This window comes from Lytechinus variegatus, chromosome 13, assembly GCF_018143015.1.
Source record: "Lytechinus variegatus isolate NC3 chromosome 13, Lvar_3.0, whole genome shotgun sequence".
Classification (NCBI taxonomy): Eukaryota; Metazoa; Echinodermata; class Echinoidea; order Temnopleuroida; family Toxopneustidae; genus Lytechinus; species Lytechinus variegatus.
The window spans coordinates 4,079,216-4,102,243 of record NC_054752.1 but is presented as its reverse complement, the minus strand read 5'-3'; the positions used below and the strand labels follow the sequence as shown (position 1 = coordinate 4,102,243).

At 36.4% G+C, this 23,028-nt stretch overlaps 1 protein-coding gene across 2 annotated transcripts in view; it reads left to right on the top strand.

Moving 5' to 3' along the window:
* Positions 1-23,028, top strand: part of LOC121426289 (peroxisomal carnitine O-octanoyltransferase-like) — a 30,309-nt gene that overhangs the window by 2,971 nt on the left and 4,310 nt on the right. For both annotated transcript variants that reach the window (XM_041622525.1, XM_041622526.1), the window contains exons 2-14: positions 6,191-6,334; positions 7,166-7,290; positions 12,898-13,079; positions 14,285-14,415; positions 14,744-14,855; positions 15,264-15,351; positions 16,346-16,459; positions 16,948-17,052; positions 18,569-18,652; positions 19,393-19,503; positions 19,924-20,054; positions 22,178-22,301; positions 22,746-22,918. In XM_041622525.1, the coding sequence (XP_041478459.1) occupies positions 6,191-6,334; positions 7,166-7,290; positions 12,898-13,079; positions 14,285-14,415; positions 14,744-14,855; positions 15,264-15,351; positions 16,346-16,459; positions 16,948-17,052; positions 18,569-18,652; positions 19,393-19,503; positions 19,924-20,054; positions 22,178-22,301; positions 22,746-22,918 (1,624 nt within the window). The remainder of the gene's footprint in view (positions 1-6,190; positions 6,335-7,165; positions 7,291-12,897; positions 13,080-14,284; positions 14,416-14,743; positions 14,856-15,263; positions 15,352-16,345; positions 16,460-16,947; positions 17,053-18,568; positions 18,653-19,392; positions 19,504-19,923; positions 20,055-22,177; positions 22,302-22,745; positions 22,919-23,028) is intronic.

Below are 23,028 nucleotides of genomic sequence, written 5' to 3'. Positions count from 1 at the left end.
CGGGCGAAGTTTGGACTTACTGCCATACTACAAAGAAACAAAATCATTTGTGTATAAGTACGGGTAGTCAGTTGTAATTACATGTATTATGCAATTATTTGCATGAAAGATCTCTGACTAGATCTGACAACCGAACAAAGAGCTGTGTTAGGCAAAACTGGTCAGTGTTAGTACAAATGACTAAATACCTTATATTATAAAATGGCAATGATGCTGAAAAAAATTTGACTCTAGCCATTAATTTTGAAAAATATAATCTAAGTTACATGGGTAGGGTATCCATTGATTTAATTTCCTAGACCTTAGCCTAGGCATCATTTTTCATGTGGGTCTTTTCAATGAATATGTGTAGATCTGCATTATGTACCTGTACGTATGTTGCATCAATAGGAATAATTGTGAGATTGTACGCATTGTAAAGCATTGTCTTATAATACACATACTACCATCAAATTATTGGATATTGATCGCAATGCTCTAAAATTGAAATTTGACTTGTCGGGACAAAAAATATTGTGTTGGCTAACTCTGCAACTTTCGGAACATGCAGAAAGACTTGTTTTCAGATTGTCATCAAGAATACTACCAGCTGAGTTTTTGGCATGGTAGTACATGTACAATAAAATTGGAGGTGGATTAGCATTATATATTCCGTCTTCATTTGATTATGCAATTAGACATAAATTTGAATATATGAATGATATCATTGAATCCTTATTTGTAGAAGTAAAAATTCAAAAAGATAAGAAAACTCTTATAGGTGTCATTTACAGACCTCCTCAAACTTCTTGTATAGAAGATTTTTTATTTGCTACTAATGAACTTTTGCAAAACGGCGAATTGATAAATAACAATTGTATCATCACTGGTGATTTCAATATTAATCTCTTGACCAGTAATCACTCTTTAACAAACGATTTCCTTGAATTAATGTTAACTTCTACTTTTTTGCCGATTATTTCTAGACCAACCCGTATTACTGATCATTCTGCTACGCTTATAGATAATATATTCTGTAACTCTCATCCTCTTCCGAAAGCTGGCATTGTAACGACAGACATATCCGATCATTTTCTTATTTTTACCCATATCCAAACAATGCAATCATTCGCAAAAATGGAAAAGAAATATAGGATCTGTCGCAACTTTAGTGACAAAAATATTGAACGCCTCCAAGAAAATTTAAGCTCTGTTGATTGGTCTGACGTTTATAACTCGAAAGAGAATGTCGATGACTCGTTTGACATATTTTTGAAATATTTTAATGATTGCTTAGATTCTTGTGTTCCTCTGAAGAAATATCGAAATTACGACTATAAACGTGTTCCAAAGCTACCATGGGTTTCAAAATTGATATTAAGGTCCATCAATCGGAAAAATAATCTGTATGTTTCTTATATATCAAATCCAAATGATATTTCACGGAATAGATACACGTCTTATAAGAATACCTTAACAACTACTCTCCGAATAGCAAAAAAGAGGTTTTATTCAGAAAAATTACAATCATATAAAAACGACCTTAAAAATACATGGAAAACAATAAATGGGGCTCTAAACAAAATTAACAAATCTAGTGCTGTTAATAAATTAAGTGTAGATGGAAATATGGTTGCAGATACTCATTCTATAGCAAATGAATTTAATTCATATTTCTCTCAAATTGGACCGAAGTTAGCTGGAAATATTATACCTGTAGAAAATTCGTTTAAGGACTTTTTGGATAAACAAAATGATAGTTCAATATTTCTTACTCCAGTTAATAGAAAAGAATTACTTGAGATTGTATCTAATTTGAAAGCAGAAAAGACACCCGGTTATGATGGTATTACAAATAGAGTTGTGAAAAACATTATACATTCTCTTGCTGATCCTCTGCTTCATATATTTAATTTATCATTGCAGCTTGGTCAGGTCCCAAAGAAGATGAAAATAGCTAAAGTTATACCCATTTTCAAAAAGGGAGACCAATTGATTACTAGTAATTATCGCCCAATATCCTTGTTAACTTCGTTCTCAAAAATTCTTGAAAGGATAATTTATAAAAGGACAGTTGCTTTCCTTAAGAAATATAGTATTATATGTGATAATCAATTCGGTTTTAGAGAAAAACATAATACAACTCATGCTACATTGACATTAATAAATAAAATATCTACTTCTTTTGACAATTCTGATCATACCGTAGGATTATTCCTCGACTTCTCAAAAGCGTTTGACACAATAGATCATGAAATACTGTTATATAAGCTATCAAATTACGGTATCAGAGGGACAGCTTTACAATGGTTTAGGAGTTATCTTACTGATAGAATTCAGTTTGTTACAGTAAATGAATCAGAATCTCCAACAAGGCCAGTTTCCTGTGGAATTCCACAAGGTAGTATTCTTGGCCCTTTGTTATTTATACTTTATGTTAATGATATGAAAAATTCATCTCATGTTCTCTCATTTATTCTCTTTGCTGATGATTCCAATATTTTCTATACACATCATGATCCACATGTACTTGTGAGAACTATGAATACAGAATTTAAAAAAGTAACAAACTGGATTAAAGCCAACAAACTGTCACTGAATCTGCAAAAAACTAATTATATGCTTTTTAGTCATTTATTGAAACATCTACCGCATCAAATACTTTTAGATAATACTGAAATCAAAGAAGTGCAAACAACAAAATTCTTAGGTCTTACTATTGATAACAAGCTCACGTGGAATGCTCATATCAACAATATTTGCAAAACTGTGTCACGAAATATTGGAGTCATCAATAAGCTTAAAAACGTTCTTCCAGCACAGGCGCTATCCATGTTGTATTGTGCATTAATCCTACCGTATCTTAATTATGGAATTCTGGCATGGGGTAATGCCTCTCAAACGAGACTAAATAAAGTCTTGCTACTTCAGAAAAAAGTAATGAGAATAATATGCAATATGTCCTTTAGATCTCATACGGATGAATTGTTTCGTCAGAAACGTATCCTTAAAGTCAATGACCTGTACCGCTTGCAACTATTCCAATTCATGTATCAGCTAGATAGAAATAGTGTACCTAATGTCTTACAAAAGAAATTTATGAGAAACAATACTTTACATTCATATAATACGAGACAATCAAACGACTATCACCTACCTAAAAGTAGAACAGTATTTTCTAGCAAAACTATATTTTTCACAGGACCAAAACTCTGGAATTCTCTGGACAGAGAAATGAAAGAGGCAGCTAATCTTAACCGATTTAAATTACTCATCAAAAAATTTCTTCTGAATTCTTATTGATTCAATCAAATATTTGTGAACTTCATACTTATCCACGGTAATATTGATTATTTTAAAGTCAATATTTAATTTTGTATATAGTGTATATACATTTGTGTTACAGTGTTTATATCTATATAATTGTATAGAATTTTGCTGATTATTTTACTCTATTTGTGTCATATTACCCTTGTATAAAGTTTTAATAGGGGGTCTACATTTTACAAGCACTGCTTTTTAGTAGGCCCCTCCACTTTTTTTCTTTTCATTGTACGTTTCAGTCCTGCATGTGTTATGCATTTTTTCATTGTAAACATGATTTATTACGAAATGTACTTTGATGATTGTGGAATATGAATTTATCAATAAATAAATAAATAAATAAATGTATTTGACTGTTGCAAAACCTGACTGTTTTCCCAAGCTATTTTTTCCATGAAATATGGTATTAGTACTCAGTACATACAGCCTATATAACCTACTTGATTTTTTCATTCAGTGATTTTGAGTTTATGACCTTGCCTGTTTGTTAGTTGATTGTTTGTACATGTAAGAAATGTTTGATGACATATTACGAATTTCTTTTTTAAATGTGCATGAAATCTGTCCTCATCATCAACTCAGCCAATTCTACCCTAACCCTCAATAGAGAGGTCTACAACACTTGCCATGTTGCATTCCACCTCTTTATGTATCATTATAACGCAAAACTCAATTGCCTGGGGGGGGTCAAATTTACCCCCCTCCCACATGAGGTACATGTATAAATAATGCTTGTGAATATTTCTCTATAGATTTGAAACCACCTAGTATTGCAGTCAGTCACTAGACTTCCACCGTCTTTCTTTATTAACTCTTAACATGCCACGCACACTACTAACCCAACGCCACAGTGCTAATCCGATGCTAATCCCCTGTGCCAGCCACAAAACCCCCCTGTGCCACATTGAGTTTTGGATCGCGAGTCGTATTCACTCCTTTCAATAGTCATGATTACAATTGCTTGTAACTCTCTAACGATTAGTTTATCCACAAAATATTGTGTAGTAAAGTTGTAGGAAATTTCATACCCCTTATAATGGTGTCCTCATTATATGGATTGGTTATTATCTTTACCGCTAAAATATGAGTTGTATCAAGTAGTTCCATTTTGTGGAGTGTTTTGTATGGATCAAAAAACCTAGGTCTCTTCCCTCTCAGAGGCGGAGCCATATCTTGTAAAAAATGTAGAAATACTCGAAAAATTTGAATGTAAGCCGCGTGAGTAAGTTGATCTGTCAGAAAGCAGAGTTCGCACTGCACACAATAGTGCTAATTACGGCGTGCATGCGATGCGCAATACAATGCAAAACGGTGTAACAATGATTGTAATTCCGAATGTGCGCAGTCATGCACGAAGCAGGCGAGGGTAGGAAACAATGCAAGCACAAAGCAATCAATAGTAGGCGTGCTCGCACGAGTGTGGCATGTTATAGTAGGATACGTAGCGTGCACGAAGCACTCAATGAGTTAACCAAAATAGATCAGTTCTTAGACCTTTTTTTTTACCCCCGGGCCCCCATTTCATTTTAAAAAGATAGCAAATCTTGTTATTGTATTAACTCATTCACCCTCCTGGGGTATATCAGGAAAACAAAAAAGATAGAAACCGGAGAGAATAACAATGTAACTATAACACCTCATTTTTCAATGGAAGAGCCAACTGGGAAGCAGAATTGTCACTGTTGTCAATTTTATGGTAGTTGACATTCAGCAAGAGTTACTGTCTGAATATTAACCTTTAATATGAAATAGGGCCCAGTTGTGCAAAGTTCAAAGTTTTCCCTATCAGAATTAGGTTATTTTTAAAGTTGAACTGTAGAAATATAGAGCTACAGATTCATTGTATTCATTTAATCACAATATTTATCATACAACAAGAAAACAATGATAATGATTGCTCTGCAGTACTTGATTATAATAGGTCAAGGTACAAGTACATGTACTATATGGAGATTTATGTATTGATGATCCAATTCAGGTTAAAGAGTGGGCTACTGTAAAGGTTAACATTTCTCTCAGACAATATTTCAGAATTAATTTCTAAAATAAGTTTACACTAGAAGATGATACCTGCTTTGTAGTTACAGATCTTTGGACATTTCAGGATTAATTCTTGCTAAAGCATATTTTCATGGAGATCCAGTTGATTGTACGTCTTTATGTTGCCACATTCTAGTCTGAAAATATGCTTCCACTTTGCTGATTATTTGACTTCTAGAATTTTGACTGAATATACATGTAGTTACAATGCGTCGCACAAAAACAAAAAGAAAACCCATATTCAGAGATGGATTTCACCATTCTTAAATATGTTTTTCCTCAACAATTTGGCACTTAAGTTATGGTAAGAGGGGATCCCTTCTTTGATTTGAGACCTCAAACTTAGCAAATCGCTCCCACTTGGCAGATTACAAAAATACACTTATCAGTGATGATTGGTGCAGGTTCTTGTGTGTGAATCTGAATCCACTCTCCATAGAAATTAGTGAAGAAAACTTAACAATGAATACAAAATAAATCATGAGCCAATCATCATATGAACACTGTCATATTTTTTTAACAAATCTTGTTCAATTTTTTCTGTGCAACCTGATTTTGATATAAAAGTTCCCCACTCTTCTTGCTCATGAATGCATGAATTTTATGATGTACACTGTAAATGAAATATCATAATTTATTTGCATGTTGAGAAAAACAAGAACTGGTAATCCATGGGTACATTTCATAAAACTTGTTATAAAAACAACAGTAAAGTAAAATGAAACCCTATGATTGATTGGCTGATCGTGATTTTGGTATCATACAGAATCTTAATGAAACAGGCAGGAACTTGTATAATTTCTCTTGGTTGCACCTGTTAACTTGTTTTCTCTGGTTCACCTTTCAGAGTTTCACTGCAGCCTAGTGCACACGTCTGCCATGGATTCACGCTCATCTACACAAAGGGAACGCACATTCCAGTATGACGAGGACTTGCCTTCGCTGCCTGTACCACCACTACAGCAAACCCTCCATAAATACCTACAATCAGGTAATATATACAATGTAGAAGAGTATTGAAGCATAAAACTTTCATAATTTTTTTGTAATTAAATTCCACATCAATCCTCTAGGTTTGCGCGTACATCCGGGAGGTAAATTGCTAATTCGTCCACTGCCAACTCAGCCACTTGGTACCACAATTTATAGTCTAATGCCGTTCCGTCCAATCGTCACTTTATCTAATCACCAGTTTGTCTAGACCATTTCATCTCAGCTCCAGTTGTTGAATATTCAATTTGCCCAATTAACACTTGTCTAATTAAACCAAATGGGGTATGGACTATTAAAGTGGCTATTGGACCAACTGGTTATAAGACAGATGGTAAGGGAACGAAATGGCAATTAGACAATGTGGATATTGGACGAATTGATGTTAGACCAAATGATAGTAGACGAGTTGGCAATTGGACGAATTGGCGTTGGATCAAATGAAAATAAACCATCCTGGACTGTCCCACATCCACCAATCGGGTCTCTTACATGCCAAGCTAGCAACTGACTACGAGTGAAAATATTGCGTGGACGTGATATACGTTCAGTGATTGATTGTTTTCACTGGCAATGTGACACATGCCCATGCCGTCCTATAAGTCTTTCATCAAGTCACTTTATTAAATATTTGTACCTCGTCTTTCTTGCAGCAGTCCATTACGATTAATGTAAGGAGGGGTTTTTTTGCCTTATTTTCCTCTGCCCATGGGGTCCTATTTCTTCCTTTATCTTTACTCATCTAGGAGAAAAGCAAATTAAATGCTATAATTACATACAGTACATTCAAATGATCATTCATCTACTATAATTTCATTTGCTTTGTCTACAGTAAAGCCTTTCCTAACGGAAGAAGAGCTGCAGGAAACAGAGAGGATTGTGGGAGAGTTTGGTCATGGTGTTGGTAAAACACTTCATGCAAAACTTGAGGAGAGAGCCAGTAGGACGAAAAATTGGGTGAGTCATATAAAGTAGCTTCAACTACAATACTGCATCTACTTGAATATTTGTGGATTTCATTTAAACTATTTGTTGATAATAAATTGAAGATCCTGATTTAAGATCAGGACCTCGTTGCATTAAAGGTAACTTTGCCATCTAATGAAAACTCCCATGAAATCCTTGATTTCGATTGGCTGTTGAGTGTTGTTAACCATGGTAGTTGCCATTGGATGGCAAAGTTACCATTAATAGTAACTTCTATGCCACAGGCCCTAAGGTTGTTTGTGCTTCATCCTTGTTTCCTTGTTGGTTGGCCTCAATCTTTTACTCAAACGGGTGTGGATATTTTTTGGTGCCCTTTGTAAAGTTTTCCTGACAGACTTGTGCTGTGGTATAGGCATTTGGGCTAGTGTAAAGTGTCCTTACCTGAAATGTTGTGAAATTTTAAACCTGATGGTACATGTAGTTGCCATTCGATGGCAAGTTTGCTGTAATAGTACCTTTCTGCAACAGGGTCATGCTGGGTGTTTCATAACGCTGTTCTTAAAGCTGTTAAGAGCAACTTAAAGAATGACTGATGAACCTTTCTTAAGCGCTTAACAATCACCAATGAACATTTAAAGGTGAATATCATTCACCACAAGAACAGATCACCAGTCATTCTTAACCCGTTGCCAACGGGAGCCGGATATATACGGTTCCCTAAAACTTATTCATGTACGGGAGCCGTATATAGTCGGTTCCCCAAAGGCTATTACTCGCATCCATTTGCAGGCTTTAAAAATACAATTTCATACTATGTTTTTGCCTTTTCTGTGTTATAATTACAATGTCCATTAATTAAACTACACATTCCAGAAAGTCATACGTTTTTACCTTTTGTTTCTATAGTTTATAAAGCATTATAAAACGAGTTATGCTTCGAAGAGAGTCCAATATTGGCGTACAGTGGGCATTGCCGCAATGGAAGCTTGATTTCAACGATTTTCAGTTTCGCAGAACCACGTATATACCGTAATCAATAAAAGTGAGGGAAAACAATGGGAGCAGCGAAATGCAACCCAAAACGCACGCAGCTGCGTGCGCTGATATGATCAACGATAGATCGAAAACGGTCGATACTTTATAAGATTGCTTGTGAGGTTTCAAAAAGTCCGGGGTTCGATCCCGGCCGCGGCACCTATGCCCGTGAGCAAGGCATTTAATCTACAATGCTCTTTTATCCTGCTTTTCAAATAAATGAAAATGCTATATGCATTACTGCTAACTAGGTGTGCACTTCTTTTTAAAAAAATGGCGCCGTTGATAAAATATAGGAAGAAGAAAAATCATGGTTTCAGTTTATAACACATCGATTTTTGTTTTCTTCTTTCATTTAGGTGCATTATTTTGCCTCTTGAAAATGGCTGTCATAATATTCAACTTCATGAAATAAACAAGCTAGATCAAACTAGAAGAGAGTACAGGACTTTAAGTTGATATCGATTTCTATAATCCTAAACAAAAAGTGTATACAGCTGGCTATTGAGAATACCTCGGATCGTACGTACACTCTATTTTGTTCTAACGATACGGATGTGGTAATTGATGGAGGCATGGCCCCCTTTCCTTTGAAAATCACAAAAGGGCATCCAGCGAAGGTCAATAAAGTTGCCACTTACTAACAATGTAAAAGAGTGACTTGAAAGGGAAGGATGTACGGATGAATTCACACTTTGTCAGTTTGGTTTAACACCAAAGAGTGATAAACGCCGTGACATAGGCATAATCATGCTAATGAAGACTAATATGTGTTATTTACGATGTACAAAGTATATGAAGCATGTTTTATCCATATCAGTAATCTCTTATGAATTTTCGAAAAAAAATCTAAGGTTTCCCCAATTGATTTTATTCTGATTGAGTATGTTATCGTGGTTTGGTTTGACCTGCATATAAAAAAAATGTGATGCGATAGGAATCCAGAGCATGGAGTAAATATGCATTCCATGGATATATTATTCGAGAAGATAGAGGGAATGAAAAGCAGAATATATAAAAATAAAATATTTATGTTTATGTCTGCAAACAGACCTATAATGCTTTTCACGGAACAAATGATGTAAGCCGGGTAATGAATAAGTAGAGCGCCTTGATCACAATGTTTAGTGGATATTATATGAATTATTAATCATTATCATCATGCGGCTCGTTTAATTTTTTTTAATTGCTTGTTAGAAGGGTGCGAGATAAATGGCATAAAACATATTGTGATTCCATATACGTCCATTCAGTTATTTGTTTCATTTTTGGCCGTACTCCATAGAATATAACAGACGTTCAACTTTGATAAAGATAAATATGAGATAAAGCAATCAGTACATGAATTGATTAATAAAGACAATTAATTAATTAATTAGAGATAATATATATCACTTAATATGAGCTGGAATATGATATTTAGGCAGGCGAGAATGGCCTTTCTATGTATCTCTTTTGAAGCACGCTCTTCCTCTTACAGTTCTCTAATTAACTCGTTATATTTGTATTTTCATCGGAGCTCTTATGGATTGTTGGCTACAAGGAAAAAGGAAGTGGAGAAATAAAACATAAGAATTATTTTAATACATCGAAATTCTGTAAAGGTGAATATACCGGGTGAGAAATTATATACACTTACGACATTTTAGAATTATACTTTGGCAATGCAGGTTATTATTTTCAGAGTCCTTTTTCATCTTGACGAAATTGGATATTAAAACAAACTGAACGCAGGAAATAATAATTTCCGAACGGAAAGTTCCTAAAATGTTAATCAAATCATATATTGTCCGAAAATTTGACAGTGAGTGTGGCGAAACAAATGGGGGGGGGGGGTTAAATGATGGAATATAATTTATATGCACTAGAATAAAAAAAAAAGGTATAAAATAGTAATGGTGTAACTTGGGTTGCGATTTCATTGCTGACCTCTATTTCTCCCCCCCCCCCCTTTGCTTGTCAGAAAAAAAAGTAAAGAAAAAGTAGCGCATTTATAGTCCCCTCCACCAAGAATTCCTTGGTTCACCGCCGATCTCTGACAACTAGAATACCAGCAAAACCGAAAATGTCTTTCTGGTCACACTCATTTTTTTCCATTTTAAATTGACCAACATATACTTAAGTTATTTTTTCTTGCATTTTCCATGAATTACTAATCATTTGTTGATCATTAAATCCTTTGCACATAAATGTCAAGAAAATAACCACACACGTTCTAAACTAGTGAAATAAACTGAGAATTGAGTAAGTTCACAATAAATAAAACGGTTTGCAGGGACTTATTGTATATTCTTGGATAATGAAAGAAAGGCAGAATGTCTTGTTTTTAATACAATTTTAATTACTAGAATCATTTGATACATAATATTCATTTTTTACACAAATACATGGCAACGTCTCCGTTGGATTTTGAATTAAGGAAATAATTTGGAGGTTTTTGTTGAACATTTCTCGACGACGTATAAAATCTAGAAATCATTTGAAATTGATTATGGGCCGAATATGCCGGGCACCTATCCTAATGTAGGTTCTATTTTTTAGTATGGGTTGGGCTTGGAGGGCCGGGTTTGGACATATTTCTGTGATGACGAGAATATACTCAGAAGGGAAAAAATAGAGAGAGGGCCGGGGGGCACGGAACGGGAGATGAAGAAGAGAGAGAGAGCATAACCCACTTGTCTGCGCTGTGTTGTAGTACATTTTTTCGATTAAAAGCGCCTCGTATGAAATTGAACCCTCTCCCCCTTCGTAAGCTACTGATTGAATAGAAGGGAAAAAAGTAAAGGGAAAATAGAGGAGAGAGAGAATATAAGTAGAGGTTGACTAGAGGTAAGGGGATTAGAGAGAGTAGAGGGGATGGCATTCATGACAATAACAATAATATTTTTCAATCGAATTAAACTATTTTTTTAATTCTTTACATGTAAAATATTCAAATGTTTACATAATATCAATGATAACAATTATAAACATTACTATCAACACTAACAATGATAATAACAAATAATAAAAGAAAATATAACAATCGGATAATAAAAAAATAATAATAATATTGATAATAATAACAACAATGGTTAAGATTATTCTTTACATGTAAAATATTCAAATGTTTACATAATATCAATGATAACAATTATAAACATTACTATCAACACTAACAATGATAATAACAAATAATAAAAGAAAATATAACAATCGGATAATAAAAAAATAATAATAATATTGATAATAATAACAACAATGGTTAAGATTATGAATATAATAATGATAAGACAAAGAAAAAGATAAAATAAAAAAGCAGACGAAACAGAAAAAAGATGAAGGGAGAAGATAATGGTGATCATGGGGGATGGGGTGGGCTAACTTAAGTAATTGGATGATAAATGATAAATAATCTTCATAATAATTGTCGTATACCACCTTGCAAATTTTAATCGAGAAGATTATGATTTCTTGTTCAGAAAGTATTACTTGTATGCATATAACGATATTTTGAAGATTCATATTTTGGGGGCATACTTTTAAAAGGAAATATCATATTCTTCATTTTTTTCATTTTGCATGAAGAGAAAAACAGAGAGAACAAAATTAAGCAAAATAGGACGACGGGAGTAAAAGAATGAGAATAGGTATAAAGAGAAGATAAGACGACGAAGAAAAAAGGCGAAAAAAGAAGCACAAGCAAATTCATAACAAGAATAAATAGAAGGGAAATAGAAAGAGAAAACTTAGGAGATGGAGGTGTAGGATTACACAATTATCAGTGAAGAAGAAGGAGGAGAAAATGAAAAGGGAGCATTATAAAAAAGGAAGAAAAAACAAGGAGGATTTCATTTGCAAGAGGAAACAAAGCAAGACTATATCAAGGGAGGAGGGGGGTCTATAAATAGAAAGTATAAGAACAAAAAGATGAGACAGAGATCGAACAAAAGAAGAAAGGAAATGAGGATGATAAGATAAAAAGAATATGAGAAGAAAAGAAATGAGTATAATAATTTTGATAATAATAAGAAGATCGAAAAAGAAGAAAAGGAAGAAGAAAGGAAGGGAGAATATTATGATAATAGTAACATTATGAGAATATTATGATAATAGTAATATCGAAAAAGAAGAAGTCCAAGAAGAACTTCAAAACCCACATCACCAACAATACATTCTCAAAGAAGTCACTCTGTACGGACATAATTATAGCACTGGAGCGACAGGTGAGCTCTGAACTCCGTGCAGCCAAAACAGGAAATGAACTACGCATGCGCGAAAACTATCGATCGATCAATTCATTCATCGTGGATCGCACACACGCTTTTGTAATCAACGATCCAGCTCGCTCGCACGCACGGAACGATGGAGCTGTTCGAACTTGACATGGCCGGCTGATTAATCTCGTTTGGGGTGTTAGAACCTATTCTACTATGCCGTCGCGAACGGGTTAAAGTCACTCTCCACTGGGGAACAGCTTTTTGAAACTGGCCCCCAGTAAAAAAAAAATTAGAAGATAAGATTACGTAGTGATTATCAAAATACATAGAATTCTTAGAAATTCCCTGCAAATATCCGAGAGATAAATTTACCAGACTATATCTTGTCAATATTTCATTCCAGCTCGAGGAGTGGTGGGAGGAGAAGGCCTACCTGGAGACACGCTTGCCTCTCGGGGTTCTTCAGAACCCTTCAGGACCCATCCCCGCCCAGGATTCCATGTGGCCCCCTAGGGAGGGGTCCCAACTAGAGAGGGGGGCCATCTGCCTCTGGTATCTACTCAGCTTCTACCAACTTATCAGAAAGTAAGCCACAAGTCGGGTTTAACTTAAACTCTGGTTTAAAGTTGTGGTTTAAGTATGGATAGCCAATTGTTATATAAATCACTAACAGTAGAGATATCATACTTCAGCTCATTTGGCTCTGAAATCATTCATGATTGTCTAGGAAGTATGAATAGATGATTGTCTTCACCATCGATGAATCAGGAAAGAGCACAGTAAACACAAGAAACATACAACTTAATAAAAATTTTGATACCGTTGGCTTCCCATAGTTAAACTACAACTTTAAACCCGAGTTTAAGTTAAACCTGCTATCAGAATATGGGCCTATGAGGCTAGTTGTATAGAATTCACTGTACAGTGCGTACATGTACTTAATAGCCTGTTATACATGTATGCAAGCAAATGGGAGGCTCCAGTGCAACATTTGTAACATATGAATAATGATTAGATTCATGATAAGATCACACATGGGCAATTCCGTAAAATAATCAACTTTTTTTGTACATCCGACCCCCATTTTTCTCAAGTTTCACTTCACTTCATAAACTGACCAAGCAATGGTCATTTTAGAGCATTACAGACTGTCCAGATAAATTTCATGAAAGTCCCACATACAGCATATATGGAGTCGGCCGTACATATTTTATGGCATTGCCCACATGTTTCTACATTATGATAGTAAAGGGTTGTCTGCAAAAGCCTTTTGAAATTGAAATTAATGTCATAGAAGCCTTTGTGCAGTATGCCTCGCAATGGAGTTTGGAAACTGTTCTTGGAATGCTCTCCAGGGAGTGGAGGAAGGTGCATACATTGTGTTGCCAAGCCAGGATCAGATGATTAGGATGATGATAATCCGAACTGAACTGGATCATTGCCCAACCTTGAACTTCATGGGATCCAAACTGGATTGATTTCTAGCACAATTTTAAGTATATCATAATTCAGATAGACATTCTTTACAATGTACATTTAATGCACTAGTTAATGTTTGAAAAAAAATAACATAGAAATGTTCATCTGTGAATGTGACTTGATAACAAATGAAAGACAATTTACATCTAAATGGTCTTTAACACTAGTTCAAGCAAATATTTAATTCCCATTGTAATGTTACAGTTTTTTGTCTGCTCAAGACATAAATCCATCTCGTAGGATTGATTGAAGGCCCTAAGATAAATTATAAAAAAACATATATTCATTAAATTTGGTACTACTTTTTTCAGAGAGATGATCCCAGTGGATAAAAACCGCGCCGGGACCCAGATATTCTCCATGGACCAGCTTCGAGGATTGTTCCACAGTTGCCGAGAACCTGGACTAGAAAGGGACACCCTCTTTAGAAACTTCAAAACAGGTGTGTATCATTAAGGAAAATTCTATTAATTTCTTCACTTGAGTGCATGGCTTAACCCTAAGAAGATGGGGGGAGGTGGCTGATTCAAGCAAAAAGCGCATGCATGAGTCGCAGACAGCATGGTAGTCGGATCGCAAGGTGTGCGGTGTCGAGGCTTTGACTACCTTGCGATTCATCTCCCCTCACTCAATCGCAAGCCAGTCGCAGACCAGTCGGGTCGTAAGGTGTGCGGTAGCCTTTAGAAATGTGGTGGTATGCTAAATCTTATTACACTTTCTTATGAGTTTGCTCACTGATCTTTCTCCTTTTTTTTCTTTTTGTTTCATAGAACGAGAGGGACCTTGCCCAACACACGTCCATGTGATGTGTAATGGTCATATATTCAAGATGACCGTCTTTGATCGCAATGGTCAGTTGCTGACATCATCAGAGATACTCAGGTAAAGGAAATTTCCAAGAACTAACATACTAGGTAGTTATGATATTGTTCCAAACTTACAAATTTTCCCATGTTGAAATTATTATTTGCAGTGCTGTGGAAAATCTACCATACTTGTATCTCTCTTCATTTTGCTATCACACTGAGCAACTTTAATTTTTATCCCTCTTTTTATAGTCGCTTTCTAGCCATTTTGTAGCCCTTTAAAATAGTTAGAAACTGCAAATTTTGTCAATTTAGACTTCTCCATAGACTTAAGTACATGAAACGGCTACAAAACCTCCAATTAAGTTCCTTGTACACAGCTTTGCTCACTGTGTCAGTTACAATATGTTTTGGTATTATTTTGTTTTGTTTGTTTGGGGGTTAATTTTGCCTGTATGATGTTCGAGGGTTTTTTTTCTTGTAGGCAGATGTCCTATATCAAGGAATTGAGCAAGGAGAAGGGACAATGCATTGGTGCTCTCACTGCGGATGATAGACCCACGTATGCAAAAGTATGTTAACCACCATTCAATGCTATACATTTTTGTATTCATATCTTATTTTCATTACAATTGCCATTTTAACCCTAAAATGGCTGGGGGGGGTTGAATCAACCCCCCCTCAACATTTTCTGCGATCATTCTGCCGCGCGAAGTTTTTTGACCGCGCCACTCACAGAGTTTATACTTTTAAGTCTTGCGCATCTTTTGAGACCAAATTTACGACACCTGGTACGCGGTTCTGAAATTACGCAACATTTTGTAAGTGCATGTCAGACCAAAAATTGTTTCAAAACGTGATTTCGTGTACAAAGTCAATGCTAATTGAGTTCTCTCATCTTATCTATAAAGATATGATTATTTTTACTTTAAACTGCAGAAATCAATTGATTTTAGCATAATTATGCTTGTAAAAGGTTGTGCAATAAATTTGGTTAAAAAAAAAAAGGTTGAAAAACAATAAAATACATAAGAAATTGATTTTCAAAACGAAGTTCTTTTTCAATTGCGATTGTTAAGAATGCTACAAAGAATATTTTTACCAAAAATTAGCATTCTAGGAGCTTTATTTAGTGAATTAGAGCAAAAAGTATGATTTATGCATAAATTAGCATAATTCATTCATATAAAATAAAATCTCATTATTTTGGAAAATTTTACCGTACAGCCTTGTATATTACATCGCACACTACCAGCGTGCAAATTTTTGCGGCGCTTGCGTGATCGGCGGCCAGGATCTCAGGGGGGAGGGTTGCATCAACCCCCCACTGGCCACAGAACAGCCAAAAAAGCCCGGTCTAGATAGGGTTAAGGCTGATTCGGGAACCAAAAGTGGCATGGAATTTTCAATAATGCAGTATTTCAATAAGTGCAGTATTGGCCCTAACAAGTGGAAAATTTGGGGTGACATGAAGGAAATCCATCCAAGGCCAGTCAATATTATATAATCATTACTTAATATATTCTATTTCCATAGTGTTGAAAATTCTTTGTAATTAATTCTCAGGCCTTTGAGCATCTGGTATCATTAGACCCTGCCAACAGAGCTCACATTGAGACGATCAAGAGCAGTATCGTTGGCTGTATCATAGACGATGGTCACCCACAGACAATGGCTCAGGTAACATAATAGAACACTATCTGGTCAGTTCAAACCAGTACCAACCAGTCTAATCCAGTACAATCGCTTAGGTAACAATTCAATATCATTTGGTCCAAACCAGTTTAAACCAGTGAAATCCACTACATTGGATCGGGTGACAAATGCAATACCATCTGACGAAGCCAGTACAAACCAGTTGAAACCAATAAAATACAATATAATGGGTCCAGTTTTGTAATATGACACTATCCGGTCCTAGCCAGTACAAACCAGTAAAATTCAGTACAATCCAGAACAATGGCTCGGGGAACCAAAGTGCAAGACCACATGGTCCAAAGTACAACATATTGCAAAACTTTAGAATAACGTGCTCTCTATACTCGGTTAGTCCCAGAAAATCATTAGAACTTCATGCCAACAAGCCAAACCACGGTTTGTTGCAGACATTGCATCATTAAACTTGGCTTGACCTTTCAACAAAATCTCTTTTCACTTGCCCCATGTAGACCTGTGCACATGGAATAGCGGGACCATCACCACACAACAGGTGGTTTGACAAGGGATACTCAACAATCATTACTGCTAATGGATGTGCCTGCTCAAATATAGATGTAAGTGTGTTATCCATCAAGGCCCTCTTTCACAAAAGGTATTATCATTGACAAATTGCATTGTAAAGACATTTGCTATGTATTGACGGTTGTTTCAGGCAGTCAAGATAACAATTTCAGTGTTGCCTGGTCTGAATGTCAGATTGTCTTTTATGATGATCTTTGTGAAACAAGGAATAGGTAGCCATGATGTTATATGAAACCAAGTTTTATGCAATCACTGAATCAAGTCATTCAACATTGCTAATCTGGCAAAAAAACTTTGGAGTGCATGGCTTTGATTTGTCACTTCTGGGGGAGGGGCACTTTTCATAACCTACGGCATAAACCTGCAACATTGGATTGAGTGGCTTTACTTTGCATTGAATGGAGATTTTCCTGGGCTCATTTTGGCACTTTGGAAATTGCATTGAGCCCCTGTGTAGCCACTTCAGTTCCGAAAACTGTTCTCCCAGCTGGCCCTGCTGTTATTATTACCCGGCTAAGCTAGGCTACCTATTCAGGTGCACACAGCTTTTTGAGGAATTACTTCCTGCCAGTACCCATTCACCTCACCCGGGTCGAGTGCAGCACACTGCGGATGAATTCCTTGCTGAAGGAAATCACGCCATGGCTGGGATTTGACCCCACGACCCTCTGTTTCAAAGTCCAGAGACTAATCCACTGGGCCACGATGCTCCACACATGAGACATTTCCCTTTGAGACAGAATACCAAGACATATAGCATCTGAGAGCGAGACTATACAGAACACACAATTCACTGTCTCAAAGACATGTCTTAAGTCACCCATACATACGCTGTCTGTGGCCAAGACAGAATACGCCGACTGGGGTTATGGTACATATATTCTCTAAAGCGCTCAAGACTTGCTAACCTGGGGGGCGTTTCATGAAAGGACTTGTCGGACGTTTTATCCGACAAGTCCCATTTTAATTTGTTAACAAATTTTCGGCATTACTCCTATTTGTTTTAGATCAGTATGCTGGATCTGTAATGAAAAACCTTAAGATCAGTATGCCATTTTATCTGACAGTTACCATAGGAATAGTGCTTCTAAGCCAATCAAAATCATGGAAAGATGTCAGATCTGACTACTTGTCGGATGAAAATATTGATGAAACGCTCCCCAGGGCCCATTTCGTACAGAGTTGCTAGTATATCAATTCTTGCTGGAATGTCAACTACCATGATCATGACAATCGTAAAAATTCAGATTTTTTGGTTGGGTCTTCCAATGAAAGGTGATACTCAAGCTAGAATTGCTATCATAGAAACTTTTTAATGAAATGGGGCCCATGGGAGTGTTTTATCAACATTTTTGTCCGACAAGTTGTCAGATCTGACAGCCTTCCTTCATTTTGATTGGCTGAGAGCCACTGTAACTAAAGTAACTGTCGGAGAAAACAGGACTTGTCAGAAAAAACATCCGACAAGTCCCTTCATGAAATGCTACCCTAATAAGCACTTTATGAAAGCAGAATATTGTTATGATTATCCCTTTTCTTTCATTACAGCATGCTCCGTTTGATGGGATGGTGGTAGTAGTTTTATCTATGTTTATTCATCAGAAGATGTTGAAGGATGGTGGAGACATGCCAGTAAGTAATTATTATACAACACGTGGATACTTCCTTGACAGCTGGATGATTCCGCCTCGCATGTAGGCATCAACATGCCAAAACACGACTCCCGTGCAATAGTCGACTTTTGCATGCTCCAGCAAGAGAGCTGGCAGGGCAATAATAGACTTGTGCACACTCGCGCAAGTGCAATAGCTCCCAAACTCAATAAATGCGCGTACAATTGCCTGCACCTCCACAATAACTGCATACGTTTACCCGCATCTATCCGCTACATACACAACGAGCAGATAAAATACTTAAAGCAAAATAAAATATTAAAGATAGACTCGAGTAGATTTATACTCCTAGCCCAAATTTTCCTTCAACGTCCTATTAATACTTTTGATCTGTTTTGGTTATTTGGTCAAGACTACATGTATGTCTACAAATTGTGCATTGTAAAAAGCAAATATTCAGTGTTTTGTCATTCATGCAACTATTCAAATATTACATTCGGTGCTAGTTTAAGCAGTCTATTCAACTCCACTCCGCATCATTGAATACTAGATTCTTTCAGCTTGCCCACTCATGTTATATTCAGAACGATCGCACTCATAATCATGGAATATTTACATACTATTGAGTTGATCATGTTGATGCATATTAAATGTTATTGAATGTTGCTTGATGAGGTTACTTTCATCTTGCTTAAAACTTGATCACCTTTCTCTCATCTCTTGTTAATATTCTTTATATCCTTCATCTTTGTCTAAAAGGGCAAGCATACAGTCAGACCTGACATTCCCATGCCGATAGAAATGATCTTCACTGTTGATCAGAAGGTTCAAGATGACATTGAACATGCGACAGAGACATATCAAAAATCGGTAGGGTATTTTATCCATATATTCCTGCAAGTAATCATAACCATCTTCCTGCTAGAAGAGGAAGGCAATACTATTAAGTGAATAATGTCTTAAAGCTCTGAGTTTGAACTGTGAAAAGATTTTTGTCAGCCAGAATTCTTTCTGAAGTCGGCCATGATTCTTTTCAATTAAATTCACTTTATTTATAAGGTAAAAATCACATTAGTTGATATATTCTTTGTAAAATGTTAGGATCAAGCACCCTAGGAAACTTCAAAAATACTGAATATAATTATTATGATTTACAGTGTAATAACTAAGGGATGGATGGGATGGTCAAACTTATTAGAAGACGTGGGTTTTTACGAGGGACTTGGAGTTACACACTTTTAACGGTGGACAGATTAAATGAACACCCGTTTTATTTGTTTTCAATTCCAGGCTTCCAATTTTGATGTTCTATGCAGTTCCTATAATCAGTTTGGCAAAGATTTCCTGAAGAAACACAAGATGCACCCTGATGCAACGATACAGCTGGCACTCCAACTTGCATACTACACAGCTACTGGGAAGTAAGTATCTAGCCAGTGGTTGCATATAAAGGCCTGGTCACACCGCCCGAGCGTTGTTGGAGCGGTAGGGAAAGAGGGTCAAATTTCGCTCTCAATATTGGGGGAAAAATTGAAAACAAAAAAACAACAATCAAAATCGAAAATGGTAAACGGTAGCGAGCGGTGATGATTTTTTTCTCTCCGCTCCACGACCGCTCAAACAACGCTCGGGCGGTGTGACCATGCCTTAATAATAATAATGTATAATAATTTCATTTTAATAATGATATGCAACGTTTATATTGCGGTTTATACAAATGTTTCTAAGCGCTGCATACTATTACCCCGGCTAATGCACGGTATCCTGATCGGGCGCATTGAGCATTCAAGGAATCACTTCCTACCAGGTACCGATTTACTACACCTGGGTTGAGAGTGGCAGATGTAGATAAACGCATTGCCAAAGGACGCGAGTGCTGCGGTTGGAGACTTATCCACTGATTCACAACACCACTACATTTAATAATGGGAGCTATTTGATGATGATAACAGAAACAGATTCAAGAACTAGTTTTACAGTAGAATTTTAGGAATGACAATGAGAAATGAAATTATGACAAAACCGATGTTAATATAGAGCATGATCCATCAAAACTAAAACTGCTCTTTTGCGCTTTACATACAGCTTGCCAATATTACACTACAACAAACATGATTATGTCCTTAGATTTATTTGTGATCGCACCACTGATGTAGTAGACCATGCTGGCAAACTATTCCACAAATCAGAGAAAGCTTTTTTTCAAATCAAGGTTTATTAAGGTAGTTACCCCATTATTATAGATCCAGGGGGCTGCTTCATAAAGCTGTTTGTAAGTTAAGAGCGACTTTAAGAATGACTGGTGAACCTAAACCATAGCCAGTGGTGTATACCACTTACCAAAAGAAAGGATCATCAGTCATTCTTAAAGTCGCTCTTATCTTACGAACAGCTTTATGAAACACCCACCAGATATAGTAAACCCAGACCTAGCTTTAATGTACAACAACAAAACAATGTAAGAAATGTAAGTCAATACTCCCTCAAGTCTTCATACGAACATAGCTTTAAAATTTGAACTTGTTGAGTAAAATACTCCTCTAGAAAAAACAAGCATCCATACCAGGGCCCGTTTTTTACGGAGAGTTGCGATTGATCCGATCAACCTCAACTATATGGAAATCAATCAATGATTCAATTATTTGTACAGGAAATTTGTACTAAGTTTTTCATAAACAAACCGGAGTACACTGAATTGCCAAGACAATGTACGTGTATCAGGGATGTGAGAGTTAAGAGTTTTATCTATTTCAGATTTTTTTTTTTTTTCAGCTTAATTTCAGCTTATTTTTGGCTTCCCTCTGTACAAAAAGTATGGGAGCTCTTTCTATTTCAGACATTTTCAACACTCTTAAGCTTTTTTCAGATCTTTTCATTTGATACGACTCACCCCTGGGGGCCGTTGCATAAAACTTTACCTGAGAAAACTCTGGTTAAACCTGAAAACTACGGTTAGTCTGATTTCTGCCATTGACTTTAACACAGGGCAAAAACTCCGGTAAAAAACAACCTGAGTTTTCTCAGGTAAAAAGTTTTATGCAACGGGCCCCTGGTGTATGAGTATGCATCATGTCGAGAAACATTTTGAACAAATAAATTTTTAGGAGTGTGGCATTGCTGGCTTACATATTTTGGGTTGATTGGATCAATCGCAACTCTTCGAGAGACTGGGCCCAGAGGGACCTACAAGAAACAATTTCATGAAGCACACAAAGATTCTGATTCGTATAAGAGTAGGGGAAAATCCCGGTGTAGTGGTTCACCTGTATTCCCCCCAGTCAGTTATATCAAGAGGAGAGACCTGCGGGTCATAGTGATTCAGTTCGCTTTTCGCCTCCCAGGCACAGGTGACGCCAAACAAACAATAATAATAATAAAGAAAGTCTAAGTATCATTGCAAAATTTGAACAGCATACTTTCCAAGTTAAAAAGTCCAAAGATATCAACCAGTGATATCTTTGTCAATTCTATTTATATTTTGACTAGAACCAGAAATTTTGAAGGAACAAGATGTATTATTGTTTTCCCCTAAATGCTTTTTCAGACCTGGAGCAGCATATGAAACGGCAACAACTCGTCAGTTCTACCACGGACGAACAGACACAATGAGATCGTGTACCATGGAGGCTATTGATTGGTGTAAAGCTATGCTGGATAGCCAGGCAGAGGTAAATATTGGAGATGGATGGATGGATGGTTGGAAGGATGGATGGATTAGATAGATGGATGGATGGATGGATGGATGGATGGGGAGGGAGTGGATGACAAAAAAGAAAGATTAATGGGAAGATTATAAAAAAGGATGAAGAAACAAAGAAGAAGAGGGAAATGGCAGAGGGAAAAGATAAATGATGAGGAAGAAAAGCAAGACAACAAGAATAAGAGGAAGAGGGGTGGTAAAAGAAGGAGGAGAAGAAAAGGAAAGGAGAAGAGGATGGAGGAGTAAAGGAGGAGGAGGAAGACGAGGAGGAGAGGGAGAATGAGGAGGAAGAAGAGGAGAGGAAAGGGAGGGAAAATAGGGGGAAAAAAGTGAGTAGAATAAAAGATAGACGTTCATAGAGAGAGTTATGCTCTAATTTATGAATGACAATTTCCCACTTTTCACCTCTCAGAGTTCACACCAGCTATCACTGCTGCGAAGAGCCCATGACAAACACAATACCCTGATGACCGAAGCTGCCAGCGGTCAAGGAATTGACCGTCATCTTCTCGGCCTCTACATTCTCTCTCAAGAGTTGGGACTTCCAGTACCTGACCTATTCACTGATAAAGCCTATACACTCAGGTGAGGATGTGCTATTTCCAAAGCTGCCAATGATTATCAAAAACTAATCACAAATATCACAAATCACAAATAGGCATGCATACATTGAATACAGTGATTGTAATCTTACA